This window comes from Myotis yumanensis, unplaced genomic scaffold (genome assembly GCF_028538775.1).
Source record: "Myotis yumanensis isolate MYYU_CA2020_CCGP unplaced genomic scaffold, mMyoYum1.0.hap1 SCAF_15, whole genome shotgun sequence".
NCBI lineage: Eukaryota > Metazoa > Chordata > Mammalia > Chiroptera > Vespertilionidae > Myotis > Myotis yumanensis.
This window is the reverse complement of record NW_027223766.1, coordinates 26965190-26982878: the sequence shown is the minus strand read 5'-3', so window position 1 is coordinate 26982878 and position 17689 is coordinate 26965190. Positions and strand designations below refer to the sequence as shown.

General features: G+C 43.5%; 1 protein-coding gene across 2 annotated transcripts in view; it reads right to left on the bottom strand.

The window, feature by feature from the left end:
- Positions 1-15413: 15413 nt before the first annotated feature.
- The window catches only part of ATP6V1H (ATPase H+ transporting V1 subunit H), an 80896-nt gene continuing 78620 nt past the window's right edge, over positions 15414-17689 (bottom strand). For both annotated transcript variants that reach the window (XM_070392678.1, XM_070392679.1), the window contains one exon: positions 15414-15743. In XM_070392678.1, coding sequence (XP_070248779.1) covers positions 15683-15743 — 61 coding nt within the window. In that variant the 3' untranslated portion in view covers positions 15414-15682. The remainder of the gene's footprint in view (positions 15744-17689) is intronic.

Below are 17689 nucleotides of genomic sequence, written 5' to 3'. Positions count from 1 at the left end.
ATGCCATACAGATGTGAGAATGGGTCATTTTCCCCAGAGACAATTTATCTAATGCTCTGGTGACTTCCTTGGGTCCATTATGCTCTGTCTGGATGTTTGCTGAATAGCTGAGTTATTCTTCTGGAGTTCTGTCCTTGACACGGGTTTCAAGGAAAACTGGCATTTAAGTCTTGATCACTGGGAAGTGGAAATGACCCTTTCCACTGGGTTGTCCTTGAAACTCTGGGTTAGAAGAGATCACCCTGGGTCTTCCTGGTTCTGAATAATATCACATGACTGATTAAATCTTTTTACTCCACATACCCAGAATCTATAGCCCTCTTCTTTTCCTTAGATCCAGTTTTGAAATGATGACATTTAGTGCTCTCTCTCATTCCTTGGACCCCATTTACCTTCCAAACCATTGCAATCTGATTTCTCCTTATCCACTTCATTAAAACTGCTTTGGCCAAGGATAGCGACTTCAAATTTTCTAAGTCCAATAAATATTTTTATCCTTTAGAGAATATTGCTAAATTCTCCTTCTCTAAACTTTCTTTTTGTAAAAATCATAGTTTATTTTTTAATTACAGTTGACATACAATATTGTTTCAGGCGTTCACCCAGTGATTAGACATTATTTGCTTAGTGATCATACTGATAACTTTCATCCCATATCTCCACCCCTCTTACCAGTCTCAATGTGGCTTCCTCATTATATGCTTATTTTTGGGACTACCATTCAGCCATGTTTCAGGCAGTTCTGAATGATGGTTGTTCTGTAGTTTAGTTGTAATTTTGATGTGGTTGTGGGAATATTAGCTATGCCGCCATCTTGACTGGAAGTCTTTCTCTCTCTCTCTCTCTCTCTCTCCTCTCCTCTCCTCTCCTTTCCTAAAAGCTTTTCTCTGATTACAAAAGTAACTAATTCTCATTACATCCATGATCTAACCTAAAAGCGATAAATGCTTTTGAACATGATCATCTATTTCTTAATATGTCTTTTCCCTGCACATTATTTCACTCCCTGTGTAAATTGTTCACACACAACTTGTGCATCTATAGTTTACCTGGGCCTGGGTCAAGGGCAGAGAGTCAGACATTCTCTATTTTCAAGGAGCTCACAGCTTTGGTGAAAGACAAGCAAAAACCCACAACAGAAACATAATTATAAGTTGTCATCAAGTTACTGAAGGAACATAGAAATTGCTGGGAACAAGAATAATGGGAGAATACTAATTAGACAGGGATCGGGAAGGCCCCTTGGAGGAATCAGCTGGTTTTGAGAAACCTAGTACAGAGGCAAGGCTAATAGAGCAGTTGTCACCAGGAGAGGTGCTCTGGGGGCTGGGTTGGGAAAGGAGGCCAATATGCAGCCAGGTCAGTTTTGGGACTGGACCCCAGTGGAGCAGGGTGCACAGGACAGTCTAAGAGGGGAATGACATGCCCAGACGCTGCGACTCTCAGGTGAATTGGAGAGGGAGCCAGGCAAGGCGAGTGGAGTGGGCATGGAGATCAAGAGAAGCCACTGATCCAGAATATGCTCTGCAAGATTAATTGGCAGGAATGTAGAAGTGTATATAAAGAAGGAAGCGTGAGCGCCAATACTCTTATCCAGACTTAGTAAAGCATCATTTAAAAAAATCAGCATTAAAACTTGTTGAATTAATTAAACAAGGAAGCCATTACATTATGGTGGTTCTAATGCCTTGGCAGCCTATGTAAACAAACCAAAACGTAAGCCTGTAAATGCTTCATGCTTAAAAAATCAAAAGCTAAGGCCCACCAATCACAAACAACCAACTAGGCTTGCCATTATAGCCAATCAATATTTTCCTTTCTTTGCTTGCCATCTCTATTTAAGTCTTTCCAGGAGCTTCTATTGGCAGAGCGCTCCTTCTGGTTGGGTGCTGTCCTGATTCCAATTGATTTTTGTTCAAATAAACTCTTAAAATGTTTAATATACCTCAGTTTCTTTTCTAACGAACCAAAGCACACACTGAGCTAGCCTTTGTGGCCTGTTTTAGAGAGTAGAGAGACTCTGGAGAATGTAAGCAGTCACAAACTTTGAAGACGCTGAACATTGTCAGATGAGACACATCAGGTGAACACTCTTTGAAGTCGTGTTTATTTTCACCATGAAATTGATAACTTCCAAGAAATACTGCTGTGAGCTGATACAACTTTTGGTCTTGGGACTGTAACAGCTGTTCTACTTTTTGTGAGAAATTTTATGTATTGCATGGGAGTTATCAAAACTTAAAGTTACTTATCAAACATGTGGAAGCTAATTCAACTTTGACACTATTGCCCTTGTTTCAATTGACCCAAATAAAAGAATAGAATGTATAGATGTTCTTAGAGTTATAAAAAATTATTTGTAAGGTTTCTTCCTTCCTAACGTAGGTTGCATAAGTAAAAGTAAATTATGATCATAGGATATCCAAAATTTAAATACAATGTAAAATCTGGACTTGTTTGTCTACAAATATATGTATATAGGCATATATCAATTCACATAATTAAAGTTATAATCTGTTTTTATTCTTATTTTTGTACTTAGAATATCATGAAAAGTTGCCTTAGATCTTTAAGAATTCCTCAACAAATTTCCAGTGGATGTGTAGTATGCTAGCTTATGACTGACATATTAATTGCCCTATTAGTTGTTTGGACTTTTTCAATTGATTAGAATATCTATTTCATGAATAGCTTGATGACTTTCTATGAGCATCACTTATTATTTCCTTCAAAAAGATTCCTATAGTAACAGAATCGAAGGGTGTATATGTTTCTAAAGATCTTCTAAAACCAAGTCCCTAATTACTCTTTGCCCCAACCAAAGTCAGTATCAGTTTACTTTAGTTTTCTCTTCTTTCCTTCACTTTCCTTCCATTCCTGAGAAAACTGAGGCATGTTCCTCATCCTGTGCCTTATGACTTTTTAAAATTAAATGGAACCCTGAATGGCATCATTTCTCCCCAGCATTCTCGGTTACTTTCTATGCCAACAGCATCCGGTCCACCCTGGTCAGCCTTTTCTGTGGCCCCCACTGACAGCTACACTCAATCATGGTAAAGTCTGGCTACATTTTTTTCATCCCTACACCAGCTTCTTTCCTGAAGTGACATCAACTATCTATACTTCATGTGGAATAAATTATGGCATGTCCTGAGGCAGGAATGGAAGGTGGTTTCCAAGGCTACTGAAAGCACTCACCATGTAGCCCAAACATTCCTCCAACTCTGTAGCTCATTGGGGGCGTGGAGTGATGTAAACTGAGACAGAGACTGCTCGCTGAAACTGCAGGAGATTTTATCGGCACATGTCATCGCCACACCATGAGCATCAGGTAAATCCCAAACTAAATCTCACTGGGGAGAAGCCAGGTCCTTCCAAGGAGCACCCCCTACCCATGTCTGCTGTGGTTCTCAAAGCAGAACTGTACAGGAACAGAGGTTTCTGCCGCTGATCGGTCCAGGGGTTTTGTCTTGTCCTTGAATGTTCCAGATATTCCAACCTCACCTCACATTATCCTCAATGGCAGAAAAGGGGAACTTTGTCAGCTTTGGGAAATATATGCTGTTTCCTGGCAACAGTAGCTGACCGTGGGCCTGGAGGGAGCCAAGTTGGAACAACAGAGATGTTCCACTGTCTCTTGCCTGGTTGTGACTCCAAATGGACAGAAGAGCACTCCCAACCTGAGAAAGACCTGGGTCACCCAGGGACAAGGGTCTGGGTCATATAACGAGTGCGTGACTGAGGCCAGCAGAGGTGGTCCCTGGGAGTAAGGAGCACCTAGGATGGGGAATGGAGGGGGGGGGGCGATGGATATCAAGTGTGCTCCAAGACCAGCCACAGCAGCAGGAGCGTCACCTGTCCCACTCACATACCTCTTTCAGTTTCCCCTCATCAAGAGAGATCTGGGAGAATTTTGCTCCCTATACATACATGAAAAAATGAATGTGAGTGGCCTGTGTCAGACCCAAAATGAAATGCCTGGTTCTCCTTCAGGGACGGCACACAGTCCAGCTTCAGGGAGTGTGATGAGCAGACAGCATCCAGCTCGCTGTATTAGGGCCTGGCTCAGCTGCAGAGAAACACAGACAGACCGGGCAAGGCATCTGGGGCAATGTTTGCTTCAGACTCCCCGGTGGGTAGGCAGGGCTATGTGGGGCTGCACCATAGCTCACTTTCTTTCTCTACCTGAACTGCCTCCTTCTGCTTTCTTTCATAGCTGTTGATCCGTAATAAATTTATTTCACCCCAAACTGCCTCAGTGAGTCCTCCTAGATGATCTAACATACAACAGTGAGAAATTATCCAAACAGAAATGACACTCCATCTCCTAAAGAACCAAAATGAAGAAAGAAAGGGAGGGAGGGCTTTACTTCTCTGCATGTTCCCACCTTCACACCACTGCTCTCAGTCTCCAAACCAGGTCCCTGCTCTACTTCTTATCACAGCTGAGTCTACTTTCCAATCCTATTGGCCACCTCCTGCTTTACATGTGCGTTAATTCCTGCTTCTCCTGCTCTGAGTCCTCTCCCACCAGAGTGTCATAAAAAGGTTCACTAGAGAAATACCAACTCATCAGAAGAGCCGATTGATTTAATCAACAAAAGAGGGCAGAACCTTCCATGGGACAGTCACCTGGAGAGGTGGGTTCTAGAATGAGTTAAGACAGTCCTGCCAGGAGGAGTTTGGGTGTAGTCAGCACACACACACACACACACACACTCACAACATCAAAACCGCTGCCAACATCTGAGCTAAGTTCCTGTAAGACTCTGCCTGGCAAAATCTTTGGTGGTAAGATATAAGTTTTCAAGAAAGGGAGGTAGGGAAAAAATTTAAATTGTGTAACATACACATTTTATAGATGGCAATGTAGATTTTTGCCAACCTATGAAAACCTGAACTCCTGCCATCAGTTGAGCATATGCTAGCACTTCCATCAGCTACAGAACTATTCTTGCAGGTAAATTCAGCCAACTCCAGAACATTGCAAACATCTGACTCCTTCACAGTTTCTCTGCCACTGATTTTAACAGCCTCTGAATCAAATCTTCTTGGTCTGCAATTTCATTTCTTTTGCCCTTTTGTTCTTCCTTGTTTCTTTCCATCAGCCTCCAAAATGACTGTCATTAGTCTGTGGGCCACCGCTCCCCACAATGCCCACGCAGAGTGTCCTGGGCAGCACAGACAGACTTCTGCACCGGCCGTGGACCCACGATGTCCAACAAGAAGAAGCAATGACTCACCAGGGGACTAGTGTGACCTGCGCAAACAAAAGTCTCCGAAGCTTACAATTTGGCATACAAACACTTCAATCCTGTAAAACTCAGTAAAGTTGGGGGGACTAGCAAAGGTGCTTGCTGTCAATCACACCTCGGAACAGAGGTCATTGACCAGAATGGGCATGGCCACAGCAAAGGCAGGAAGATTTGGGGTACTTCATTCCCTGAACAAAGAAACTCACTCTCTTATGCTCGTCTCGGAACAGAGGTCATTGACCAGAATGGGCATGGCCACAGCAAAGACAGGAAGATTTGGGGTACTTCATTCCCTGAACAAAGAAACTCACTCTCTTATGCTCGTATGCTCTCTTGGTTCCCCTATGCTCTTGGTCCCCCTTGTGTTCTTGGGACTCTATTGCTCAGGACTCGTTCTCCTGCATTCGCCCACGTGGCCGTGGCCAGGTGGACCCTCCCCAACCCTCCCCCCACACACAATAGATTATTGGACTATAACTAGCCTGATGCTGAACTGGACCAGGCACTAACATGGAAAGAAAACTCTGGACACTGGCTTTGTTTCTGGCTCTACTGAAGCCCCGTCTACACTTCTTCTCTGACTGGAATGGGACTTTGGAAACCCAGGGATGCAATCACTCATCCCACCATGCAAGTCTCAGAAAATTCTTTTTCTCACGATATCATAAGGATTCCATCCGCAGCCCCCAGTGGGAAAAGACACCCCACTTCATCTGACATCAAAGGGTGCCCCCAACTGTGAAGAGCTGTTTGGTCTGTGCCTTTGTTCTACACTTACCATTGCCTTTTTGGAGATCCTTAACTTTCCACATATCATTTCAGCTACTAGCCTCCAAAGGGGGGTGTGGTTTTCCTACAAGACACTATTGTGCCTTCTCACTTCCTTTATATGCCACTTGGACTTTGGCACCCGAGGTGGAGGTTTTTGAAGCTAGAGTCCCATCTCAGGAAGCCACTGCTGATGCTGGACCCAGCCTCAAATATCAGAACACAGGGCAGAGAAATGGCCCCCATAAATCAGCTGTTGACAAACTCCATGCCCACTTTATTCACGGTTGCTGGCCAGAGCAGGGCAATCCCAGGCTCACCCAGACCGTGTGGGCTGGGCACCCCCCAGCTGCTCTCCAAGTGCCAGTTTTAACACCTCCCTTGAACTCTAAGCAAGATACCCAGCCAGTTCTCAACTGATGCTCATGAAAGGCCTCCTTCCTACATCTTATTTTGGGAAATGAAGTAAATCTTGTTTAGGAAAAAAACTATGTATGTGCCTGGTATTTTGTGAGATAAACACAACATATTTTAGGTTCATGGGCATTAGGAAGTAAGTTCTAGCCTCTTGTTTGATTGTTTTCTGTTCGAGCTCAGCATGGTGCTTAGCATATGATAAATATTCATTCCTTGATAGTCATTTATATTTAGCAGCAACTTGGCAGGAAAAAAACAAGATACACCAGAGTTTAGGAAACATTTCTTACTTTCAAAATTTAAATGCACCAATAAAAACTGCATAGTAACTGCATAATTTGAATATGTAGATTCACTCAGACATCTTCCTCTCAAAACAATTTTTATTAAAATGGCATTTAGGCCGAAACCGGTTCGGCTCAGTGGATAGAGCGTCGGCCTGCGGACTGAAAGGTCCCAGGTTCGATTCCGGTCAAGGGCATGTACCTGGGTTGCGGGCACATCCCCAGTGGGAGATGTGCAGGAGGCAGCTGATCGATGTTCCTCTCTCATCGATGTTTCTAACTCTCTATCTCTCTCTCTTCCTCTCTGTAGAAAATCAATAAAATATATTTTAAAAAAATAAAAATAAAAAAATAAAATAAAATAAAATGGCATTTAGTAAAAGGAGATCTTTATATGTAAATATGGCTCCAACATTTACATTCTATAAGAATGTTTTTTGAAGGACTGTTTTCTATTTAAACCCCCTGCCCCACCTCTATGCCCCTGGGCATGCTGTCACAGCCCTGCGGGCGGGTGTCACCTTGACAGTGGCACAAGACAAACATTTGAGAATAGTATTCAAGGCAGTAAGGAGGAGGGATTATGTTAAGAGCCTAATCCAGTAAAACATCTTGATGTTTGTGGATTATATTCACCTAACTTGAAGTGTATGTCAAGTTCCTTTCCCAAAAGCCCGGGAATAGATTTCCCTCGGTACAAGTGCACCGTGTAAAAGACCAAATGTCCAGGGTAGGGTTGCCAAATGCCAAGCCTCAGCCTCAGGGCTACCTAGCTGCTCTGCAGGAATCTGTATCCATGGAGTCCTTCCTTGGAGCTGCCTGTTTTCAGAACAAAGAAACTGGCTCTCTTGTGCTCTCGGTCCCCATTATGTTCTTGGAGCTCTTATTGCTCAGGGCACGTTGGCAGAAGGCCATGGCCGGCTGCATCGCCTCCAGGGCTGCCAGGCATGGGAGGGCCGCAGTCATTTTTAGGATAAGCTTCAGGCATGGCTAGATCAACTCCCAATTTTAGGATCATTCTTCTTACACACCCAGCACTTCACTTTCTTAACCACTGGTTCCCCGACAACCCTTCCTGATAGAGAAACTCATGATGGAGAGTCCCTTTTGGAAAGCCTTAAGGATCAGGCTGACAGCTTTTGGCCTCAGACTTGAAATCCTGTGGGCCTGTTCACCCAAGATAAGTACAGTGCATACTGAATAAATGTAGGACCAAGTGATGATTATAGATATGAATATGAAATTATGATTTTGTCTGAATTACTGACAGCATGGCCTTCTTGAGATGGACAGGTGAACGCATCAGCATTCACTTTAAGTAGTGGTTGTTCTGGTGACTTGTTCCTTTTTTTAAAATATATTTTATTGATTTTTTACAGAGAGGAAGGGAGAGGGACAGAGAGTTAGAAACATCGATGAGAGAGAAACATCGATCAGATGCCTCCTGCACACTCCCTACTGGGGATGTGCCCGCAATTCAGGTACATGCCCTTGACCGGAATCGAACCTGGGACCCTTCAAGTCTGCAGGCCGACGCTCTATCCACTAAGCCAAACCTATTAGGGCTGGTGACTTGTTCCTTATGCTGTAATAATGTAAATTACAATTCCAGGCCTTCCTTCCTATCTTCCAAGAGTTCTGTGTAGGTCACCCTTCCTGACATCCCGCAAGCTGGAGTCCTGCTTTATCCGATCATGGCACAGCAGACACGGGTGCTAGCCCAGTGTCCCCATGTGCCTCCTCACTTCTCCTTTTGTTCAGGGCAAGATGGTGGTTATAAAGTAAGCAAGGTCATCCCAGTTAACCCTCCATTGGCTGCGCACTGCTTTTGGCCATGAGAAGTGAGAGGATGTCTATTAGAAAAAGCAACACATGAAGGAGTCCGTTGTGATGCCTGGGGACTCAGGTCCATGGTGAGCAAATGGACAGCACAGGATGGAGCTAAAGGTGCCCCCTGGGGACAGATTCTCCCTCGACTTCTCACATGGAACTGGGTCGTTGATTTTAAGCTAGTTTGAATCAAGTTTTCTATTGCTTGAGCCAAAAGCATCTTGAGGGACCCATCTATGCAAGGTCTATCTAAGATTGGACCTCATTACCCAACAATAAATACTTTTCAGCCAACATTGTTCAAGCAGCCCAAAAGTTCTGATCCTGTTCACCTTGGGCTTTCAGTTAGTAACCTGTACAATATGGAAGAGTCAACTATGAAAGCTGAGGTTCTCATTGAATTTGGGGGTCCTTCATTCCATTTCCAGGTTCTAACCCTGGTCATAGTCTGGTCAACACTTTAATCAACCTTTGGATGAGGACATAAAGTTTTAGTGTCAGGTGGTCAAACTGAGAGGAATTACTGCTAAACTAAATAACAAGATTAAGGATTTGAAAAATATGAATGGAATTTACTTGCATATTAAAAGAATAATATGCCATGACTAAGTGAGATTTATTTATTCCAGAACTCCAAGGATATCTTAACCTTGAGAAATCCAAGATTAATTTGAGGGTGACCTTAGAAGATCACATCCATGGGTCAAATATGAACTTCATGGAATATCCCAGTAGATGCCACGCAAGGGCGTTGGCAAAATTCAACATCTACCACTGACCAGGGGGAAACTTGGAGTAAGCCAGGAACAGAAGCATTTCTCCTTAACACAGGGATCATCTCAGACCAGCAGCTGCATCTTGCATGAGATCATTACACTGGGGGTGTCACCTTTAAGATTAAGACCCACAAAGTGTACTCTCTGAAGCAGTTCTGTCCTGGGAGTTCAGACCAGTACAATCTACACCAATAAAAGACAAAGATGCTAATTGACTGTAACTTCGCTATGCCCACCAGCCAATCAGAGTGACTATATGCAAATTAACCCAACCAAGATGGCAGTTAATTTGCATATACCAGCTGGGAGCAAAGACTGAAGACAATGTGGAAGCGAAGTGCTACAAAAGGGAGCAAAGTAGAGACAGTGGAGACAGGAATGGAGCCAAGGCGGCGGAGGCTGGAGGTGAGAGGGAAACCAGCCGGGCGGAGGAGCGGGAGCGAAACCCACTGCGACGGGGTTTCTCTCTCTTCTCTGCTTCGCTCCAGCTGCAGGAAGCCTTATTCTTGCAGGAATCTTCCTGCAATGGGCCTCTAGTAAGTAATAAGGAGCTTATTATAGAGAGACTCAAGCACTTTCTCCTTTTACCCTGACAACTCCACGAAGCAGGTACTATCATTTCTGTTTTACAGATAAACAAGCTGAAGCCTAAGAAAATTGCATAATATCTGTCTGAGAGTATGAGTCAGAGCTTACATTTAACCTAGCTCTCTCTATTACTAACATGGAACAGAAGGGACCTGCACAGCTATTGGAAAGAAGGAAATAATGTCATTACTTATATGATATGTGATTATATACCCAGAAAATAAATGAGACTGAAAGATTGTTAATAACTACATAGTAAAGTGACTAGACACAGGACAATGAGTTCTATATATTTAGAAATAATGTCCCTATGTACTAGCAATCATGGTTAGAAAGTATAATAAGAGAAAATCATTTTCACAACTACTAAAGTAAAAGAACTGGTAGGAAAAAAAAAACCTTAACAAAATTTGTGGAAGCTACAATAACTTTAGACACATTGACTAAATGGAGAGAGATTCTATTTTTCAGATCAAAAAAAGTTAGTACTACAAGAGCCTTCTCACATTAATGTATAGATTAAAATAAATCACATCAAAATCTTGATGGAAACTTAAAGAAATAATTCAAACCTCACCTGGAAAAATAAACTGGCAAAAAATAGCCTAAAAAAGCATTTGGGCCCTAACCGGTTTGGCTCAGTGGATAGAGCATTGGCCTGCGGACTCAAGGGTCCCAGGTTCGATTCCAGTCAAGGGCATGTACCTTGGTTGCGGGCACTTCCCCAGTAGGGGGTGTGCAGGAGGCAGCTGATCTATATTTCTCTCTCATCGATGTTTCTAACTCTCTATCCCTCTCCCTTCCTCTCTGTAAGAAATCAATAAAATATATATTTTTTTAAAAAGCATTTGGGGGCGGGGGTGGGTCAGACTCACCTACTAGTAGCAAATATTACAGTGGATTTTCAAGTATCTATAATCAAGCCAGCGTGAACTTGAATAGAGACATAAGAGAGCCCTTAGTGCCATTTGTGCTACTTTTCCGTATCAAAATAAAGACTAATATTGTATCAGCATCAATCAACACCTGAGTCTATTGCACTGCAGAGACTAATTCATGTGTCTGAATGAAACACAACTCCACGGTCCCTGAGAGCAGTTACCATAGGAATTGGTCACTTGGGACAGCGTGATGGGCATGTGAAGTGCCCACTTAGCGGCCAGGGCTCCTCCATTGCGTGGGAATGGGGAGAGCGCCTGGAGAGAGGGAGCTGGAAGTATTGCCACGGTGTATCCAATGAGGGAAAGGATAAAGCTCTGTATTCAGGAGTTAAATCAAAATCTCCACCTTCTCTCTTTTAAAAAAAAAAAAATATTTTATTGATTTCTTACAGAGAGGAAGGGAGAGGGATAGAGAGTTAGAAGCATCGATGAGAGAGAAACATCCATCAGCTGCCTCCTACACACCCCCTACTGGGGATGTGCCCGCAATCAAGGTACATGCCCTTGACCAGAATCGAACCTGGGACCCTTCAGTCCGCAGGCCAACGCTCTATCCACTGAGCCAAACCGGTCAGGGCTCCACCTTCTCTTAAACCAGGGGAAACTGGGGGCCAGCCAGTCCTCTCCACAACCACTGCAAAGCCTCGGAAGCACTTAGGTCTCAGTAACGATTTAAAAACCTCAATTCAATGACTCAGATGGGGAAACGCAGACAGACATGTAAACAGAAAGATGGATTGACCAGGGAATAAAGCTCCCTTGGTGGCAAGGAAGAGTTCGGAACTCTTTCTACTGTGTCCCTGCAAAATTCATTCTCTTTCCAAACCATCCTGAACTTTGCATTTGCAAGTGACAAAAATCTGGTTTTCCCCAGCCAAGTTTATCCCATGTTTCACCAGTCAAACCTGATCCAGCATCTTCTCATCGACCTAACGTGCATTAATCCACACAAAAGACACCGTGTACGCATCTTCCTGTGTGGGTCCTGCTCCTTCAAAGGGATGCCCAGGTTGACCAGAAGGAGGCAGTCTCCGCACAAGCCTGCCAAAACTCGGGAAGGGCTGGTCTTGGCCACTGTGAATAGTGCCGCAATGAACACAGGGGTGCATATACTAGTATCTTTGTGAATACATGTTTTCGAGTTATTCGGGTAGATAACCAGGAGAGGGATTGCTGGGTCATATGGAAACTCTATTCGTAATTTTATTTTGTCTTTTCTAGTGGGACTTTATTTCAGGATTAATCTATAACAAATAGATGTTTGAGTCGTGCACTCTACCAAGTAAGACTAATCCTGCCTCCAGCTACCTCCCTAAACATTTTCGTTCCTTCTTTCACCGCAGTTTTTCTCCCCTCACCCTGCCAGGGTATGTATGCATGTATGTATGTATATTTTCTTCATTTTAGTCTTTTTTTCAATCTTCACTTATCCCCCATTTACCCTCTTCAAACTCCACCACCTGCCACACTCCCTCCCTACCACAGTTCTTTCTTTCTTTTTTTTTTTTGCTCAGTCCCTTCAACCCCCACCACACACCCCACCGGAGCTGTCTGCCGGCTCTCTATCTATGAGTATGTCTCTATTTTGCTGTTAGTTCAGTTTGTTCATTAGCTTCCACATATGAGTGAGATCATATAGTACTTGTCTTTCTCTGACTGGCTTATTTCACTTAGCATACATTTCTCTAGGGGCATCGATGCAGTTACAAAGGGTAAGAAATTCTTCCTTTTTATGGTGGAATAGTATTCCATCGTGTAAATGTACTATGGCTGTTCTATTCACTCATCTATTGATGGACACTTGGGCTACTTCCAAATCTTGTCTATTGTAAATAATGCTGTAATGAACATATTCTTTCAAATTAGTGTTTTAGGTTTCTTTGAATAAATTCCCAGAAGTGGAATTGCTGGGTCATAGGGCAGTTCCATTTTTAAGTTTTTGAGGTAACTCCATACTGTTTTCCATAGTGACTTCAATCTGCATTCCCACTAGCAGTGTACCAGGGTTCCTTTTTCTGCACATCCTCGCCAACACTTGTTGTTTGTTGATTTATTGATAATAGACATTCTGATAGGTGTGAGATGATATGTCATTGTGGTTTTAATTTGCATTTCTCTGATGGTTAGTGATGCTTAGCATCTTTAAATATGTCTACTGGCCATCGGTATGTCCTCTTTGGAGAAGTGTCTTTCAAGTCCTTGGCCCATTTATTAATTGGATTGTTTGGGTTTTTTGGTGTCAAGTTGCATACGTTTTTCTAAATTTTAGATATTAATTCCTTAGCAGCTGTATCAGCGAATATGTTCTCCCATTCAGTGGGCTATCTTTTCATTTTGTTGATGGTTTCCTTTGTTATGCAAAAACATTTTATTTTGATGTAGTCCCATTTGTGTTTTTTTTTTCTTGTTTCCCTTGCCTGAGGAGATACATCAGGGAAAATATTGCTACCAGAAATGTTCAAGATTTAAGTCTATGTTTTCCTCTAAGATTTTTATTGTCTAGACTAACACTTAAATCTTTGATCCATTTTGAGTTTATTCTTTTATTGTGTGTAGAAGGTAGTCTAGTGTCTTTTTTTTTTTAATGTATCTGTCCAATTTTCCCAACACCATCTGTTGAATAGACTGTCTTTACCCCACTGTATGTTTTTTCCTCCTTTGTCAAATATTAATTGGTTATAAAGGCATAGGTTTATTTCTGGGCTCTCTGTTCTATTCCATTGGTCTATATCTCTGTTTTTATGTCAGTACCATGCTGTTTTGATTACTATGATCTTGTCGTATAGTTTGATATCAGGCAGCATGATTCCTCCAACTTTGTTCTTTCTCAAGATTGCTGTACTACTCAGGGTCTTCTGTGGTTCCATATAAATTTTTGGAATATTTGTTCTAGTTCTATGAAATATGCCATTGTTTTCTCAATAGGAATTACATTGAATCTATAGATTGCTTTGGGTAGTTTGGACATTTTAATTATGTTAATTCATCATATCCATGAACAGTATGTGCTTCGTTATTTCTATCTTCTTCAATTTCTTTTTGTCTTAAAATTTTTGGAGTACAGGTCTTTTACATCCTTGGTTAAATTTATTCCTAGGTATTTTATTCTTTTGAAGCAATTGTGAATGGGATTGGGGTTTTTTGTTTGTTGTTTGCCTTTCTGATAGGACATTGGTATATAAAAACGCAACTGATTTCTGGATATTTATTTTGTATCCTGTTACTCTATTGAATTCATTTAATAGTTCTAGTAATATTTGATGGAATCTTTAGGGTTTTCTATATACAGTATCATATCATCTGCAAATAATAGTTTTACTTCTTCCTTTCCAATTTGGATGCCTTTTATTTCTCCTTCTTGTCTGATTGTTGTGACCTGACTTCCAGTACTATGTTGAGTAAGAGTGGTGAAAGCGGACATCCTTGTCTTATTCCTGATCTTAAGAGGAACACTTGTAGTTTTTGCCCATTGAGGATGATGTTGGCTGTGGATTTGTCATATATGACCTTTATTATGGGAGATACGTTCGCTCTATTCCCACTTTGCTGAGAGTTATCATAAATAGGTACTGGATTTCATCAAATGCTTTTTCTGCATCTATTGATATGGTCATGTGATTTTTTATCTTTCATTTTGTTTATATGGTGTGTCAATTTATTGAATTGCAGATATTTTAACAACCTTGCATCCCCAGAAAAAATCCCCCTTGATCACGGTGCATAATCTTTTTTAATATATTGCTGGATTCAGTTTGCTAATGTTTTGTTGGGGATTTGCATCTGTGTTCAACAGGGATCTTGGCCTATCATTTTCTCTTTGTAATGTCTTTATCTGGTTTTGGAATTAGCGATAATGCTGACCTAGAAATGAGCTTGGAAGTCTTCCCTCCTCTTGAATTTTTGTGAATAGTGCAAGAATAGGTATTAGTTCTTCTTTGCATGTTTGGTAAAAATTCACCTGTAAAGCCATCCATTCCAAGGCTTTTATTTGTCTCCCCATTCTGGTTGCCTCTTTGTGTTTGTTTCTATGTATCAGGAAGACCTGTGGACTCCATCTTGGTAGGAGTAGCCTTATGTAGAAGGTGACCTGTGGGACCCAGCGGTGCAGTCTCCCTGACCACTGAGCTGGGTACTCTAAGAATGTCCCTTGTGCATGTTTTGTGGGCCCTCTTGTTGTAATTGAGTCTTGATTGCTATTGGCCCTTTTGTGCATGGGATCAACCCTCAGGCTGGTTGCCAATGAGGCTCAACACACAACAGGCGTGCAAGCTGTTATGCCAGTGTTGATCACACAAAGCTGAATTTGCCTCAGCAGGTTTTGGTACCTGCCAAGATCTCCCTGAGGATAAGCTGCTCGAGAAGCTTACTGAATCCTGCTCTCTTTCTGTCTGGAACTGGCCACTGATTGTATTGGTTCTGGGCCTCTTCACAAGGCTTCTGGTGCAGGCCAATGTCAGCTGCTATCTGTGACTGGCTCTGGGCAACCTGTTTGGAGCTACCGGTGATCCACAGCTTATTAAAGTCCAAGTAAGAAAGACTAAAGAGAAAACCATGTTTGGAGTGAGAAGCCTTTAATAACTATATTCATTTCCAGAGAATAATAAATATAGAACTACAAGCAATATATGTAACAGTAATCTTTTCCTTAGGTATACAGAAAGCATTTACTTTTATACAGATTAATAGGCAAACACTTTTACTAGAAATCAGCAGTGGAAACAGCTACACAGCAGAAGAAAATAACAAATAAAATGAAAAATTATTTAACTACTGAAATTCATACTCCAGGTGTTCCGCCATCATAGGTGACATGGGAGGTTGGTTTAGCTTCGGGCAGCAGTAGTCTGAGGTTGCTCAGATTGGAGCTGTTTACCAAGATATTCCCTAAAAAAATAAAATAACAAGGTAAATTAGCATTTAAACGACAAAGAATCTTTCAAAATCGAAATACAATATATACTGTCATATGCTTTAATATCTAAAAATTAATAAACTAGTCCTAGAAAACAAAACTTTTCCCAATTTCAAAAGTGCCTATACTGTATGAATTTCCAACCCTCTATTTAAAATACACAAGCAGAGAACCAAGATGGCGGCGTAGGGAGCGGACCTGTGTGTGCTGCTCTCTCACAGCATCATTGAAACTATCAACTATGAAGTAAACAACCGCCACTCAGAACCATGGGGAAGTTGGCCCAGTGGGAGATCTACAACTGGAGGAAAAGAAAGAAGCGCAGTGAGACTGAGTGGGAGCTACGGAGGCACCAAAACCAGAGGTACGCAGTCACACGCCACGCGGGCTGCAAATGGATTCTCGGTTTTTTACGAACCCTCGAATCCTCTGGGCTTGCTCGGGGCGGGTCTCTGAGGCCCCAGATCCCACAGGGAGAGGCGGCCACGGCCTTGCAGTGGTCGGAGAGCGAGGGAAGCTCTGATACGCGGCTGCTCGCCGGCACCGAGGGACAAGAAGTCCTGGTGTCCCGGGGAGGCGAGGGGCGCGGAGACGCCGCCATCGCTATTTCATCCACGCTGGTGACTCCCTGTGACCCCGCCCTACCCTCAGGGCTGTGCCAGAGGCACAAGAGGGAATGACTGTGCTTTTACAAACTCTCAAATCCACTGAGCTGGTTCGGGCGGGTCTCTGAGGCCCCAGGCCCCAAGGCGAGAGACGGCATGGCCTTCCAGCGGTCAGGAAGCGAGGGAGGCTCTGGCGCTCGGCTGCTCGCCGGCACTGGGGGACGCAAAGTCCTGGTGTCCTGGATAGGCAAGGGGCCGCTGAGTCTCCGCCCCAGCGACTCCCTGTGATCCCGCCCTAAGCAATTTACATTCCCATCTGGGCTGTGCCAGACCCACAAGTAGAAGCGCCTTTTCTTCTGCAAACTTTCAAATCCACTGAGCTGGTTCAGGCGGGATCATGAAGCACCAGACCCTACAGGGAGAGGCAGCACGGCCTTGCAGCCATCAGAAAGCGAGGGAGACTCTGTTGCACAGCTGTTCGCCGGCACTGGGGGACACAAAGCCCTGGCAGAGAGTCAAGGGGCCGCGGAGACTCAGCAGTGCTATTTGCTCCGCCATGGCGACTCCCTGAGTCTCAGCCTTAATCAATTTACATCCCCATCCAAGCTGTGCCAGGTGCACAAAAAGACCCACCTGCGCTTTTGCAGCCTATCCCAACAAATTGCAGACTTCAACTGCTCGCAGCCATGAGAGACACACTCAAGAAGCAGACCCAGGAGAACCAGGATGGCGGCATAAGGAAGAGACCTGTGCGTGCTACCTCACACAACAACATCGAAACTACCAAATATCAGACAAACACCTATCATACAGAACCATGGGAAACTTGGCCCAGTGGAAGCTCTACAACTGGAAGGAGAGAAAGAACATTGAGACTGAGTAGGATGTGACACCAAGTACAGAGCCCAACCCAACAAACTGCAGATTTCAACTCCTCGCATAGAAAGAAGCGCATTGAGACTGAGTAGGATGTGCTGAAGCACCATGTACAGAGCCCATCCCAGCAGGCTGCAGATTTCAGCTCCTTGCATCTGGGAGGGACGCAATCGGGGGGCAGAGTCGGGTCCGGGGCCGGCCAGGGCTGGGCCTGACTCGGCCGGCACTGTGGAACTGCTGTACCAGCAAGCGCACAAACATGCCCACTGGTCCCAGTCTCTGGTGGGGCGCTGGGGGACAGCAGACAGGCAGTCTGTGCACTTGGTGGAGGGCAGGAGCGCTGGATGTGCAACCACCAGGAATGCCTGGAGATTTTGTCTAGTGGGGAGCCGCCGGCAGGGGACAGAGGGCCAAACTTCCTGTTTCCCTGGTAAGGC